This window comes from Acanthochromis polyacanthus, chromosome 21, assembly GCF_021347895.1.
Source record: "Acanthochromis polyacanthus isolate Apoly-LR-REF ecotype Palm Island chromosome 21, KAUST_Apoly_ChrSc, whole genome shotgun sequence".
NCBI lineage: Eukaryota > Metazoa > Chordata > Actinopteri > Pomacentridae > Acanthochromis > Acanthochromis polyacanthus.
The window spans coordinates 6994897-7011513 of NC_067133.1; the positions used below are offsets into that span (position 1 = coordinate 6994897).

At 42.2% G+C, this 16617-nt stretch overlaps 1 protein-coding gene across 1 annotated transcript in view; it reads right to left on the minus strand.

Moving 5' to 3' along the window:
- LOC110965919 (rho GTPase-activating protein 27-like) overlaps positions 1-14201 on the minus strand; it is a 31450-nt gene extending 17249 nt beyond the window's left edge. Inside the window, 4 exon segments of the mRNA XM_022215118.2 lie at positions 3877-4103; positions 4106-4759; positions 4881-4984; positions 14101-14201. Of these exon segments, the coding sequence (XP_022070810.2) occupies positions 3877-4103; positions 4106-4759; positions 4881-4911 (912 nt within the window). The 5' untranslated portion in view covers positions 4912-4984; positions 14101-14201.
- Positions 14202-16617: the final 2416 nt, after the last annotated feature.

Sequence of the window (16617 nt, forward strand, 5' to 3'; positions counted from 1 at the left end):
GGGCTGTTTTTTGTTTGTTTTAACTTGCTGTTTTTGACTCAGCATTAACTGGTGTTTCATTCTATGTTTAATACCAGCAGTTTCACCAACCGCTTTTCCCTCACTGTTTCAATAAAAAGGTTTCTCACTTGTTTTTGACTCACTGGTTACTTTTGTTTTTCACTCTTTGCCTCTCTGTGTTCAGTGTTTTCAGTCGCTGTTTGGACATTTTGCATTGAGTTATCAGTACAATGTCATTGGTGATCAGAAACAATGACGACATGTCAGCAGGAAGTATCTGATAATAACAGCTGATTATTGATTACTGATCGCCTACAGCGAGTCACGCGTTGGTCTGCTGCCACAGAGTTTCAGCTTCACCAACGACTAAATCTGATTCTGTCGACTGCAGCAGGAAGAAACTCCACCCAGGTTCTGTAAACACACACACACATTGTAAACACACACACACTCAGACCTTCAGTGTTTCTTTCTTGTTTTTCCCGAACGATACGTGAAATCAAACTCATCGATAAAATGAAAACTATTATTCATTCTCATTTTTGTTTACTCAAATACTTATTTTGGGCCGAAAATTGCAGAAAATAGTGAAAGTTGTGAATCTAACATCAGATTAAAGTCTTCAGGTGTTTTCATCTTCAATAACAGTTAAATATATTTTACTTTAATGTGCAGCTATTATTATTTTAATATTATTACATCAGACCTGAAACCTGCAGCAGCTCGAATGGATCAACTGACTTAGCAGCTCTGAAAGATGAAACCTGAAGCTGGAAACAGAAACGGCAGCTCAAGCTTTAATTCAGGATGAACTTACCCATAATGCATCTGTTTCGGTCCCACTGATGTCTTGTTCTGTTTAAATTCTGTCTTGTTCTGTCCATCTGGGACTGAAGTTAGTTATGACTGACTACTCTGAAGCTCCACCCACTTATGCAGAAAGAAGGCCCACTGTATCATAGCCCCGCCCCTTAAAGTGTAGCTCCACCCCTAATGGACCTCGGTCTGTTCAATGCTGCAGTTCTACAGGTTTTTAAGGAAATCCTGGACACTTTTCAAGGACTCGTTAAACCTCCAACTGAAAACTCTCTCAAGGATCCCTTACAATTATCTGACTGACTCCTGGAACTTTTCTGTAAACACAGTGGATCAGTATCAGTGTGATCAGTCTGCAGGGAGGAAACACTTAGAGTCTGCTCACACACACACAAACACACACATACACACTTTGACAACATGCAGAAAACACTGGTTTTCCACAAACAATGCTGCCACCTGCTGGTCACTGCAGGAACAACTGGAAGAGTCTAAATCTGTTCCGTTTCCGTAAAGGAGCTTATTTTTCACCAACAGTGAAAAAAGTTTCACGTGTCGGATTATCGCAAAAACATCAGTCAGCAATGACTGAAAACTACCAGTGACAGCAGCTGAAATCAATCCTAAAAAGCGACCAAAAACAGTGAACAAATTCAGAGACAGCAGCCAATCAGGAAAGAGGAGGCTTGACTAGCCAAACAGGAGACAATATTAAAATTCACCTCTGAGTTTGAATCAGTGTTGCCAACTTGGCGGCATTCTCGCTGAATCTGGTGACTTTCCAAATTCTCCTGGCGAATTTTTTTGTCAAAAGCGACTAGCGACAAATCTAGCCACTTTTTCTGGAGTTTTGGAGACTCTGACATGAAAGCTCAGATCGTTCTGCAGTTCCTGTCCTCATCGAGCAGCAGATGCTACTGTGAGCTCCTCCTCGTCCCAAAGCATCATAGGCGGTCAGTCTCGTAACCCCACAGTCCCACTGTCTGATTAGAGGAGACCCACATCGCTCCATGGTCAGACGGCAGATGAATCCCGCATGCGCAAAGTCATAAATGAGAATGTTTCTTCACCGTCATACTAAAATACATCACTGCATTTAGCCTTTAGTTCAAAAACATATTTTGGGTGCTATATACTCACTTTTTGTCTCTCCTACAACGTCATTCCTCTCTCCTACAATGCTGATTACAATTACATGCAAATGGAAAGTTATACAAAATAGGCGATGGCATCATTTAGCGACTTCTAGTGATGTTTAGGACAGCCAATAGCTACTTTCCTTACTGAGGAGTTGCCAACACTGGTTTGAAACACATGAGGACAGTAAAGTAACTGAACAGTTTTAGTTTTTTATCTGCAGGAAGAGATTCATAATGAATCCAGTCCAGTGAGACGACAGCAGAACCAATCAGACGATCAGACAGAAATTATCAAATCTGCAGCCAATCAGAACAATAAACAGTCACAGAAAACAAAGTGAACAACGATTGTTAGGGGTGTGCGATACTGCAAGATTTGGTATTGATCCGATGCTTAGTAAACACAGGGCCAGTAATGCCAATATCGATACCGGTATTGATACTTTTTCAGTAGTCACACTGGTGTGACAGACATTGTCAGTTTGTTGCTCCTATCTGGTTAAGGGCGAAACACCTCACCAGCTGAACATTTGCTTATTGACAGACTCTACATTTACTGATGTTCCCCAAATGCCTCACAGTGCAGACCGATGCTGCTCAGTAGCTGTGGTGCTCAGACAGGTGTGTGAGCAAACATCGCTTTGAAAAGAGTGAGATAAAGTATCCTGATTTCAGCTCTGACAGACAGTCAGGTCACCTCTTTGATGAAACCGCAGCAGTTCAGACATACAGGACAGAAACTAAACTAAAACTAGTATCGATCTCATTACACTGGTATTGTTCAATATCAATACTAACGCTGGTATCAGTATTATCAATATATGGATCGATCTGCCCACCACTAACGACTGTAGCTGACCGTAAATACCAGCTGAAAATGACAGAAAACGGTGACTAAAAACAAGTGAATTGCAAGGAAGAATGTAATACAGCGACTAAAAATGATGAAAACAGTGACACAAAAAGTGACAGAAAGAACACATGAAAACAAATGAAACAACAGAAAGTGTTCGTAAACAACAACTGAAACTGAAAAAAATTGTGACTGAAAATGACAGTAAACACTGACTGAAAACAATTACAAACAGCAAATGAAAACGACAGAAGACAGTGAATTAAAAAGTCGGTAAACACAGCTGAAGTGTCAGTTTTAGGGAAAGTCTGAGGGAATAAACAGTAGTAAAAACAAAGAGATGAATTAAGAAATGTAGGCTTTAAAAAATAATAATACTCTGAGCTGCAGAAATCAAATCTGAACAGCTTCAAGAACTAAAAAACTGTCTGCTGAGTTGAAAGAACACCTCAGATCTGACCAATTTTAACAGCATTTTTCAGAACTGCAGTCCGAATCTGTGTTTTCACAGTATAAAAGCAGTTTAAAAAAGGACCGAGTTTGTAATTTTTTCTCATCTGACTTTTTTATTTACACCAAAATCCAAGAAACTGCTGAATACTGAGAGTCAGACCTGAACACACCTGATAAGTAAGAACCAGTCGGACCAGTTTAACACACTCTCCCTTTCTTTCTCTGTCTGGTTGCCCTGACGACCGTCTGACCTGCAGGCGTCGCTGTAGCGCCTTGTCATCTCACAGTTTCCTGTTTCCTGTCCGACCCGAACACATCCTGCTGTGACCTCATCACATCCTGCTGTGACATCACATCCTGCTGTGACATCACCACACAGACCCCTACTGCCCTGTTGGGTTTTTTTCCCTCCTTTTGTTAATGTTGTTCTAGTTTTTGCAGTTTTATTCCAATGTATTTATTTTTTCGTATTTTTAGGGCTCATATTTTCATTTTTCTTTTGTCTTTGTGTTTATTTAAAATATGTTTTCTTGTTTCTGTGTTAACATCTTGTTTAAATAAAGTTTGTGATTTTAACTCTTGACTTTAAATGTCTGGATAATTCAGGTGTCTTACCTCTGTGGGGGGCGGGGCCGGTGCAGATGGAGGCGGAGCTCCGGGACTCTCTCGTCCTCCAATTAGAGCGTCCAGGTCCAGGTTCAGGTCCTGGATGGACTCATAGATGTGGTTGTGATTGTCCTCAGCGCCGTCCTCGCTGCTCGTCTCCTCCTCCGCCACCTCCTCCTCCGCCACCTCCTCCTCCATCGCAGACTCCTGGTCGTCATGGCGACCTGCAGGCTCCGTATTGTTGAGAGGGGGACCACAGGTGTCTCTACTGGGATTGGCAGGTTCTGGCGTGGCGGTGTGGAGACCGGATCAGCCGGGCTGAAAGTGGGAACTCGAGATTTCCCAGAATCCACCGGGTCATCCAGGTGGGCTGGCTTTTTTCCATCAGTTGTGTTTGTAGTCTCTCCGGGTGCCGTGGCACCAGTGTCCGCAGCAGCAGGGGGGCTGCTGGGACGCCACGGCGCCGGGTCGTGGAAGTCCAGCGGCACGCCAAATGTGGACATGCGGTTCTCGTTCTTGTGGTGCCTAGAGGCGGCGTCCGGTCGCAGCCGGATGGTCACCTCATCCCCCGCTTTGGTCCTGCTGCCCCCAGAATCCTCCAGAGGCTTTGGGACCGGGACCGGAACTGGGACCGGAGCTGCTACAGGCAGCAGCACTGGCTCTGGACTGGGTGGGTCGGCGAAGTCCAGCGGCGAGGGGAAGTCCGGTGGCAGCTCCTTGACATACTTGGCGGGAATGTAGAAGGGCTTTGAGCCAGCGTCCTTCCGGACCTGCCACCAGTGGGCATTAGTCTTCGCCAGCAGAACATAGCGCTCGTTAGGTTTGATGGACACCATCTCACCGTCACGACCCTCATACTCGTACTCAAACTCCACCAGCACCAGGCCCAGACCTGCAGCACCAGGTCCAGGACAATCAGGGTCCAGACCAGGTCAGGGGGAAGAGCAGAGGACAGAAACTCAGGGACAGAAGCTAATGCTAACACTGATGCTAACTGCAAGTAAAGAACTGACCTCTGTTGAGCAGCGACGAGGTGGCGGCCATGTTGGTTCCTCAGGCCCCGCCCTCTCAGGTAGACAACTGTGAAGGTCAAAGGTCACAGCTGATGGTCAGCCTCCTGAAACAGACACAGCAGATGAAGCAGGTTTACCAAATCCAGACTTTCTCTGTTAGCAGCTCAACTAAACCTAAACTCCAGAAGGTGTTAATCACCAGTATCTATTAACCAGGTTTTTATCTTCAGACTCTGCTCATGCACACGGTCTCACGGGGATTCGTGAAACTGTCACGTCAGTTTTTGTTTCAGTTTCGTGCGCACCAACACGATGTCGTCATGTTTTTCGTGCCGCTCACCACGAGCGAAACCCGCTGTGGTAATCACATCTGAAAGTGGTTTATACCGGCGGATTCATGACGATCTAAGCAGTCCATCGGCGTTTGCGGTGGCCGCTGCGGCCGCCGGACATTCTTTAAATTCCTATGCAAATTCGGCGGATTCATGACGATCTACGCTGTCCATCGGCGTTTGCGGCCGCCACCGCGGCTGCCATTGCGGCTGCCAGACGTCTGGCCGCAGCGGCGGCCGCAGTGGCGGCCGCAGTGGCGGCCGCAAACGCCGATGGACAGCTTAAATCGTCATGAATCCGCCGGTATAAACCACTTTCAGCGGCGGTCGGATGTCCGGCAGCCGCAATGGCGGCCGCGGCGGCGGCCGCAAACGCCGATGGACAGCTTAAATCGTCATGAATCCGCCGAATTTGCATAGGAATTTAAAGAATGTCCGGCGGCCGCAGCGGCGGCCGCAAACGCCAATGGACAGCTTAGATCGTCATGAATCCGCCGGTATAAACCACTTTCAGATGTGATTACCACAGCGGGTTTCGCTCGTGGTGAGCGGCACGAAAAACATGACGACATCGTGTTGGTGCGCACGAAACCGAAACAAAAACTGACGTGACAGTTTCACGAATCCCCGTGAGACCGGGCTGGCTCATGTTAAAGAAGTTTAACGAGTCATGTGACTCTTCTGCAGAAAATGGACCAATCATGTTCCTCCTTCACTCAACAGGTTGTTTTAATGGAGAACAATGAGGAACACAAAAATATATGATGATAAAGAGCTACTGCTGTAAATAATGCAGGACAGGAATGCTGGTAGAAAACTGTGAATCGTGTAAATATAGCCTATTTATTTTACTGATTGATGCAGCTGATTATTTCGATCAGTGTTCTACAGATGAATGCGTTTTCTCCATCATCGGCTGAAGAAACTGAATCATCTGATCAGCAGCGAATTAAAGGTTTTCTGTCTGCGTGTTTCTCTGTTTTCCAGCTTTGGCAGAGGAACAACAGTGATGAACTGCCTCTTGTCCATGCATGTCGGGCTACAGAAACATGTGAAGTCCTGCAGCTGCTGCATCCAGTTGTTACCTGTTCAACCCCTGCAGCTGAGATTAAGGTTCAGATGAAGCTTTCATTCATTTACTGACACAAACTTCAGCAGCACACAGACTTAGCGTCTAAAAATCAAAAGATAAACGAATGCAACTTTAGCTCTGATGTTTAGATAAATTCTAAAGAAATTCTGTTCAATCACCATCTTTAAATTTTAGTGAATTAATTAGATTTTCTTTAGGAGTTGTAGATTTTTTTCGTGTTTTTGATCATATAGCAGCATTAAGAAATTAATTAATTCAACAACACAACTGTTGGTAACTTTATGTGACTCAACACTCGATTTTTAAACGCTAAAATCAATAAACTTGAGCTTTAATTTCTCACAATATTAAGTTGATGTAAGATTTTTTAAACTATAAAGTTTATTTACATCAGTAAATTTAATAAAGTGCTGACAACAAACTGAACATGAATCTACAGTCTCAGTGAACAAACATCAAGCCCCGCCCTCTACCTGGGTGGGCGGGGCCTGTGGTTTGGAGTGAAGCCTGCAGGCTGGGACTTGTGGTTGAACACATTTCAAATAAAAGTTCAGGCAGCTTTGGATTCAGAGCTTCAGCAGAAGGGGTTTGCTTTGATGAACAGGTGAGTCAGGCCAATAGAAATGCAGATTATTTGAGAGTTTGAAGAGTTTATAGATGTCTCTCTGCTTCATGTTCCTTCAGTTTGTCCTTAAACACCAGCTTTCTCTAAGTTCACACTTTATATTTCTTGTAATTGATTATTTGAAAAGTTAATCTTTAGAGTAAGTCCTAAATCACAAAACCAAAAACCTGCACTATAAATTTTACTGAACCAGCTGATGCTTCATGGGCAGCAGCTGTGAAGACACATTTGTTCCCTGAGTTTGTTCTTTTTAATGGTATTGTGTGTTTTTAAAAATAAAAATCACGGACACTTTATTGTTAAAATGGATATTAATAATTTGTGTCTCTAACGGAATTCTACTGGCCGTCTCTGACTTTTCACACAAACAGAAGCAACATCAGATGTTCTAACAGTGAAGCTATTCGGTGCTTTCAGGTTGACGGATTAATGTGACTTTACAGGATGTTTACTGTCTTTTTAAGATTTTAAAGTGGAGCAAACTGATAACAAAATTTTACAGTGGGAAAAAAGTGCAGATTAAACACCATCAACTTCTTCTACACTAAAAATAAACTATAGTGTGAGTGAGTGAGCGTAAGCTTCTCTCCTGCTCTCTGTGCTCATTAAACTACATTTTACCACAGCTGATCTACAATAAAGCTGTTGTTATTTCCAGATGTCCCTGCTGTCAGACAGAAGAATGAGGGTGAAACAGTGAAACTCATCCAGACGACATATTAAGCAGCCAGCAGGAGATGATGAGTTCAATAAACAGTCCAACACCAGTCTAAACAAGTCTAAATCAATTTAATTCAGTCTGTAACCAGTCTAAACCAGTTGAATCCAGTCTGTAACCAGTCTAAACCAGTCTGAAACCAGTTTAATTCAGTCTGTAACCAGCCTAAATCAGTCTGAAACCAGTTTAATACAGTCTATAACAGTTTAGTCCAATCTGTAACCAGTCTAAATTAGTTTAATTCAGTCTGTAACCAGCCTAAACCAGTCTGAAACCAGTTTAATTCAGTCTGTAACCAGCCTAAATCAGTCTGAAACCAGTTTAATACAGTCTATAACCAGTTTAGTCCAATCTGTAACCAGTCTAAATTAGTTTAATTCAGTCTGTAACCAGCCTAAACCAGTCTGAAACCAGTTTAATACAGTCTATAACCAGTTTAGTCCAATCTGTAACCAGTCTAAACCAGTTGAATCCAGTATGTAACCAGTCTAAATTAGTCTCAAACCAATCTAAAACTAATCAGAAACCCATCTTAACCAGTCTGAAACCAGTAGTAACCTGTCTGAATCTAATCTGAAACCAGTCTAAACCAATCTAAACCAGTCTAAAACCAATCTAAGCCATTCTAAACCAGTGTATCAACCAGTGTATTTGTGTAACTGGTGGTTCAGTGGCTGATTCCAACCTGGTGAGGGCTGAAGCTACCCGGCTGCCTCTGAGCCAGGCAGGAACAATAGCAGGGGCTGCTCTGTGTTTATGAAGGGAAGCTCTGCTCTTCCTGCTGCACAGGACCCGCCCACTTTTCTGCTCAGGCCCCACCCACGCTGACATCACACAGCGCCATGTTTCCTGTCTTTGTGCAGAAACAATAGTCAGAGTGCAACCGCCGTCCAGAGAGCCAAGTCTTCACATCTGAACAGTGACCGTTTCTGATAACTGATCAATAACTGATCACCACACAAGCTGCTGTAGTCAAACGTTAGTTGCCTGAGTGGAAAACGCCACTGGACACAAACTATTAATCAATGGACCCTCTTAGTCCCATTACCTTTGAAAAGTTGCAACATTTATCAGCCAGAATCTGCAAAAGCAGATAAAAATCATCACATTTTCATCTTTCTGACTGTCCTTGAAAGCATCATTTGTCTGAGCTTAAAATATGAAAATTATTTTATTCTTCATGTCTCATTCTAAAACTCTCCAGAAATAAATAGTTGGACTCTAATTCTGTAAAACCAGAACCCTCTTCCTCCTGGTTCTGATTCTCCAGGACTGACTCAGCTGAGGCTGACAGAGAAACATTCAGAGAGTTTTCAGGTGAACTGCAGGTAGTGTTTCCGCGGAGAGACTGGGATTTAAATCAAAGCTACTGGACCAACAAAATAAATGCAGCATGGCTCAGAAACAGTAAACAGAAGAGCAAGTTGCTGAAGATACATTCAGCAAATGTTCTGCTGTAAGCGTGAACATCAGAGTCTTCATGCACTGCTGACCACCCAGATTACTGATGATCCCCACAACTATAGGAGGATCTTCAGTGTTAGCATGCTGTGCAGTTAAAGTAGCTGCTGTTAGCATTAGCTGCAACAATAGGAGAATTATTAGTGTTAGCATGTTGTAGGGTGCTCTGTGGTTGGAATCAAATCAAACTCATTGGAAGATGAGGTGGAGAGACGTGCACTGAGCAAGATGGAGGCCATTCTGACAAACATGGATCATCAAGTTCATATCTGTCTCAGTGAGCAACAAAACATCAGTGGCTGCTATCCCTGCACTTCAGGACAGAAAGATTCAGAAAATCTTTCATACCATCAGCAATTAAAGTATTTAATTCTAAAGTAAACAGATGAGACCCCAGACAATTGAATTTCCCTTCAGGGATAAATAAAGTTATTGTATTGTCTTGTATTGGATAATATGGCTAACATTATCATTCGCTACAACAATAGGACAATAATTAGTGATAGCATGTTGTAGGACAATGTGGCTAACATTAGCTTTTATGGCTAGATCTCTGTGGAAACTTTACTTTAACCCAGTAACCATGATTTGGTGGGTTACTGTGTTTTCATGTTTCCATCTGCTAACTTCTCTCCTGCTCTCTGTGCTCAATACACTGCACTTATTACAGCTGAACTTCAATACAACTGTTCACATTTTCAGATGTTTCTGTTTACGTTTTCAGACAGCAGAATGAGATAACATGTTAACCAGCAGTAGCTTCATAAATACTGATTTTATAACTGCTGAGAATTCAAACAGATTTGCAGTCAAATGATCCTCAGAGAGAAAGTTAGAAGATAGAAAGTTTAATTCATCTGTCAACAGCAGACACGGAGAGTCTTTTTCCTGAAGGGAGCCAGGCCAGCAACAGCTCATTTAGAGCTACGGACACTGTAACTGTTTAGAATAAAACCAGGATTATACAGTCTTGGAGGAATCAATCATCTCTGAAACATTCTGACACTTTAATCTGATGGAAACTGGAACTTTGGAACTGGCGCTTTAAATGTAAAAACACAGATTGGCTCAAACACACCTGAAGCTCACCTGAACCAGGTGAGAGAGACTCTGCTGGAATGTAGCCGCCCTCCCCCCTGTTTGCTCTGAACCACACCCACCTGCTGGTATGTAACACACACACACACACACACACACACACGCGCACACACACACTCACACACACTGAACCACAGCACTGAGAAAACAAACTGAGCTGTCAATCATCAAACTGAGGTCAAGGTTTTGTGGTGGCAGATGTTGACCAATCAGAGATCACCAGGAACACATGTGACATCATAAAGCCAGCAGCCAATCAGAGCTGGGTCTGCACAGTAAGTTGAACCTTTACCCTGTGTGTGTGTTTTTGTGCGTTTTTGTGGGTATGGTCACAGACAGAAATAACTGGGTCATAAATCTGTCGCTTGGCTCCGCCCCCATGAGGCTGCAGGAATGTACAGAGAATCTGCACACACAGTTCAGACGACATGTCAGTGACACACAAACAGCGCTGCTCACTGATTGGCTGACAGCTCTCAATGGCTGCAGGTTTCTACAGCAACAGGACTGATGTTTAATGCTCTGCTAGCTGTTAGCTCGCTCAAACATTTCTAGAAGCTCCTTAAATCCCCCAGACTGTCCTCACAGACCCTGGAAACTTATTACGGAGCCTTACAAACCACTGAAGGACCTTACACCCTTTCAAAGACCTTCCAGAAATCAAGGATCACCTCTGTCTCCTTGTCTGCTTCATATCTTCTCAATGACTGTTTCAAGGACATTGCATCATTATCCAGGACCACTACAGCATCTAAGTGCTCACATTCAGGATCTTTTGTGAATCCCACGGCTCTCTCAAAAACTTTCAAAACCTCTTCTGGATTCCCACTGGCAAATCTGACAGACATGGAAAAACCTACTCCTTCCTGAAGGACCATCATAACCTGCTCAAGCGCCTCAATCAAAACCTGCTGAAGCACCTCTCTCATCTGCTCAAGGACTTCCACATCCTCCTCAGAAGCAGCTACAACTTACCTGCAACTCTGAAAACTGCTCAAGAACCTCTCCTACCTTTTCCAGAACCTGCTCAGTGCTTCTCCATGACAACTGCAACCATCTGAAGGATGTCTACATCTTCATTGAAACCACTGCAGCATCTTCAAAGACCTCTGCAACCTTTGCAAGGACCTCTGTATTGGCCCAGTGGGCCCTTAAATCTGCTTAATTACACCATGACCCTCCTCAAGGATCTCATAAAGGCCCATCTCAATGTTCTCAAGGATGAAAAACACATGCTCAGCCATCATTACAACCTTCTCCAAGACCTTGAAACCTGAAAAAGAACTGTAAGGACCTCAAGGACCTATGAGACCTCAACCACCTCAGAGATGACAGGAATCAACAAAACAACAATTACAACTTTTCAAGGGCCATTAAAACATGATACAGATTTTCAAGGAATATTAAGACGTCATTCAGAACCCCCTCTTCAAGGACCCTTAAACACAGTCAAGGACCTCGTAGACCTCAAGGACATCTAAAAGTTTGTACCTAGAAGACCTGCTTGTTTTTCTCTATAACCTAGATATGACATCCTAAAGGACCTCAACCATCTTCTCCAGGACCCTTAAACCTGGTCAAGGACCAGAATGGCCTCAGGTATTACAAGGACCTGCCTCCTCATGGACCTGTCCAACTTTGTAAAGGACTTCCAAAATCTTTGAAAGGACTGCTACAGCTTTCTCAAGGACAGATAATGTCTGACAAAGGACCTCATTGATTATCTTCACAGCTACCTCAAAGACTACAGGAACCTCCTGAAGAATAAAAATCACCACCTCAAGGCCCCTTAAAAACTGATTGAGGACCTCACAGACCTCACAGACCTCAAAAACCTCGACAGCTACATCTTTAATCTTCCCAAGGACTTTGAGAACCTCCTGAAGAATTTCTACAACTTGTTCAAGGATCTCCAGACTGTCATCAAGGATCTTCATAATGTCCTCCAGGAAATCATACCTAATGCAGGACCTCAAGGACCTCAGTAACCTCTAACCATCATCTGTTACCTTTACTAGCACCTAAAGCAGAACAGGAACGTCATGAAGAATCACTACAACCTTGTCAAAGACTTATACAACTTGGTCAAGGACCCCTGAACCTGATGTAGGACCTCAAAGACCTCTATCCATTATCTGTTACCTTTACTAGCACCTAAAGCAGAACAGAACACCATGAAGAACCAATACAACCTCATCAGGGACTTGTATGACTTAGTCAGTGACCCCTGAACTTGATGCAAGACCATAAAGACCTCAAGGACTTCATCTACTACTATTTCCACCAGCTCACTGATCACAGAAACCTCCGTAAGACCAAAACAACCTTCTAAAATGTGATCAAGGACCTTCAAGCTCTTATTCCGTAGCTTCACTTCCTTGTGCTAACAATAACATCCTCCTTCTTGGGCCTCTTTGACAATAAAACTTTTTTCTCATCATTTGTTTGTATTTTTGTGACCTAATTTCAGATATTTAAACACAAATAAAAACATACAAATATCCTCATCACTCCAAAACTCTGGAGCTTTAATACAGATTATTGAACCTGTGCTGCATTTAAACACATTTTTACAGTTTTCAGAACATTAATTCATGTGTTTGATGATGATAATAAAATAATGCAGCTGGTTTGAACTGTCACATTTAAATGTTCTGAGACAGAAAATGTAGCTCTATATGTTTGCATCTTTTACCAAGACCAGAAGATAATAAAACAGAAATTGAACTAAAAAATGTAAATTTCAATTGTCTGAAATCTTATATTGCAGATATATAAAGTTTAATATATAGCAGACACACACAGTTTTAATATATGTTACTGGAAATCACTCATTGTATGTATGTAAATATTTTAAAGTGTTTATGCCTGAAATATTATTATTGAGAGTAGATAATATGAGATTAATGCATTCATAAACATTGAATTCACAGTAAAAGCTGAATATATATATTTATGTGTCTCCGCTTTCCTTTTAAATTCATACATATCAGAAATATTTACATTTATTCCACTAAAACATGTTCCAATAGAGGATTTTTATTATTAAGACACAGTAAATGTTCACCAACATTTTGGTTTCTCAAAAGAAAATCAGTTTTAATGAAGCCGAAGGATTAATTATAAAAGAACTTCAGTAAAATGCTGACAGCAGCCAAACAGTTTTTAAAATGCAGCTTTTTTTTTTTGCAGCATTTAATTTGTCATCCACGTGAGTTTTTCCAGCTCAGGGCTCTGTCAGCAGATCTGAGTTTCCTCTTTTAGTGCTTTACTTTCTGTGACTATAAAACACATAAACCGATTTCTGGTCATTTTATCACATCAAACAAACAGAATCACCTCGATTTTTATTCCGCTTCTGTCCTAAAATTAAAAAATGTGAATATTCCAGTTGTTAAAAAGGATTCTGATCTGCCGTTGTGCCTCCTTTTCCAAGTTAAACCAACAACTCTAATCTTCACAGCAAAATGAGTTTGTGTTTGACTAATTTTTCATTTTCTTTCTTTCTGCTTCATTTCATTCTACAAAGTAAAACATATAGAAGCTGTAAGTGGAGCCTGAAACCAGGACAGAGTGTTTTTCTCTGAGTGAAACACACCCGAACACCCAAACCAGCAACACACGCACACACATAACACGCACACAACACAGACACACACACAAAAACACACACTGTGGCCTCCACCAAACATCTGAAAGCTAAAATTAAACTGTAATGTAGGAGGTTTTATAAACTCTCAGTGAAAACAGTTTTGTTCTTCAGATTTCTGCACTAAAAACAACATTTAAGGCTCAAAAACCAACAAAAGATTCACAGAAAACTGGATCCTGACTACAGCTGATCAATGACTGATAGACTGATCGATCAATAGACAGAGTTTGTTGAGTTTTACCTGCAGTTAAAGTCAGATCCACCATCCTGCTGCTGTTTTTTTTCCTCTTCTGTTCCTGAAGGTTTCAGTCCAACCCACTCACACAGGTTCCTCTCTCTCTGTGGCTCCACCCACCGACCTGCCAGTCAACCCCCTGTTCATTAACAGAGCAGCAGCGCCACCTATAGGCAGCCTCCAGGCGGCACCAAACTGTAGCACTGACTGGTGCTGTGGTGCATTCAGGGAGGTGGGAGGCTGTGGTGCATTCCTATAAGTGCTGAAACCTTCTGTACAATCAGTTAAATTCAGTCTACTACACATGTATTCTCCGAAAGCACTCAAGTGCAAAACCAAGTTACAAATCTCAACATAATTTGGTGTTTCGGATCCACTAGCCGTGCAGCTAACAAGCTACATATGGCTTCTATTGCTGTGTTTCTTAGTGTGCTGTATGTTTAGCTACTCACTGCCTCCAATAATAATAATTGTTCTTGTAATAAATTTAGTTTGTTCATAGTTCTGGAAGCTTTGTACTGCGTTAAGCAAATTTGTAGCTGTAGCTGCTAGTCAGGTGTCCTAGCATAGCTCTCGTTAGCCTTCATGTCCACACAGGTGTCTTTAACAGATGAAGGAACACATCACTTCCTAAAGTGATTAGTGACTCGTCAGTGTACGACTGATGATTGACAGCTGCTCATCAACAGGAATCAGCACAGACTCCGCCCCCTTATGCCCACCCAAAAACTGAGTGCATCTTATTGGATGTTGGAGGCTGCCTGCTTCAGCATTTCAAACTGGGTTTCCCTCTCTGTGCTGTGTCACAGACACTGAAGTTCAGGACCAGGTCTGAGTCTGGATCACTTTTAATGTCTGTTTGAATGAAATGAATCACACATGAGCTGGTGTGCTTTCGGCAGCAATTCTCCTCTCTCTCTCTCTGACAAAAAAAACACACTGTAGCAGGCGGCGGGAATTGATGAGACTTGGAAACACCCTCCCAATTTAATCAATTGTTCCTTGTGTCATTTCCGACGGATAAGTCACGATAAGTCCACAACGGTCAATCTTCAGTGAGATCACAATCATGTGATTATCAGCAGGCAGCTGGTAGTGTTCACTTGTTGTCATAGTTACAGTAACGCCATGACGCTATCTCGCAATGATACAGAAATCTTTAACAAATCTTTGGATCCAGACTATAAGCTGCATCCCTGCCAAAATCTAACCACTTGGTCCTTGTGTCATTTCTGACCTTCCCTGAAAATTTCACCAAAACTCCATTTTTGAGTAACGTTGTGCACAGATGGATTCATGTACGGTTATCGTCACATAACTCCGCTTTGTGGGGTCTTTAACTCTGCTCACATTCACTCAGTCTGTTACACCAGACACAACAGAACACCAGGAGGCCTCCAGCTCATCAGCACTTCCTGCCCTGAGAAGATCTGACCACCTCCAGCCTGTACAAACCTACAGACAGAGGCAGCCAGCTGTGAGCCAGATGTTCTGATGAGGCTCTGAATGACTGTGGGGTTCTCTGATGGTCAGGATTAGAACATTAACAGTCTCACATCAACATTTGTGTGGAAACATCGAACCCTCCAGGACTGTACAATGTTCCTCCAACAATAAACCCTGGATCTTCCTGGACATGAAGGAGAAGAGGCCTTTCAGTGTGAACCTTCAGACATGTCAACTTCCCCCTCAACACCTTCTAGTCCGACAGCCTGACATACATGCTCTACCTGGGGTTGTGGTCCGTCTGTTTTTTTAGTGCAATACCAACACAAAGCTGTGAATTATGGATATTTTGGACTTTTTAAAACCCTGCAATATCTATTTTTCAGCACAATTTATGCAACATTGTTATTATTCTATTTACACACAAGCCTGTACAGTATTAATACTTCACCCATCAGTATTTAATTAATGAAAGAATCTGTGCAATACCACTGATGTGTCCTATACTGTAATGAATGTATTTTTTTTTTTCTTGGTGTATTTTTTTGTATTTTTCTACTGATATTTCTGAAGTGTTTGCAGCGTCTCCTTAGCTGCTGCAGGAGTAATGTGGCCGTTTTCAAGGGATGAATTTGATGCACGATGATGAAACATGAGGTCAAGTTCAGGTTAAAGGAGTTGTTTGGTGAGATAAGGAGGATAAATACCACAGAGGCTTCTTTCGGTGGCCTTCCTGAGAGTTGTCCTTGTACCGACAGACTTTGGCTTTACAATTGAAATACAAACAGGACGGTTTAAACAGATTTGTTTTTCAAATCAAACTGGACTATTGGACTGCTTTGATTGCCAGTAAAAGTTCACATATCTGTGAAATGATTTTAACTGGTTCAAACAAAATTAAGCCTACTGAAATGTGTGTGTTTCATATGGTAACATAATACAGATTTTAGAAATGTGTATATAGTTTTGACAAAAGTATTTCATTGTGCACAGGATCCGAGGTGTTCTACATATTGTGTGTGTGGTTGTGTTAATTGTGTGGAGTGTTTTGAAATTCTGAGCCATGTTTTCAAAATT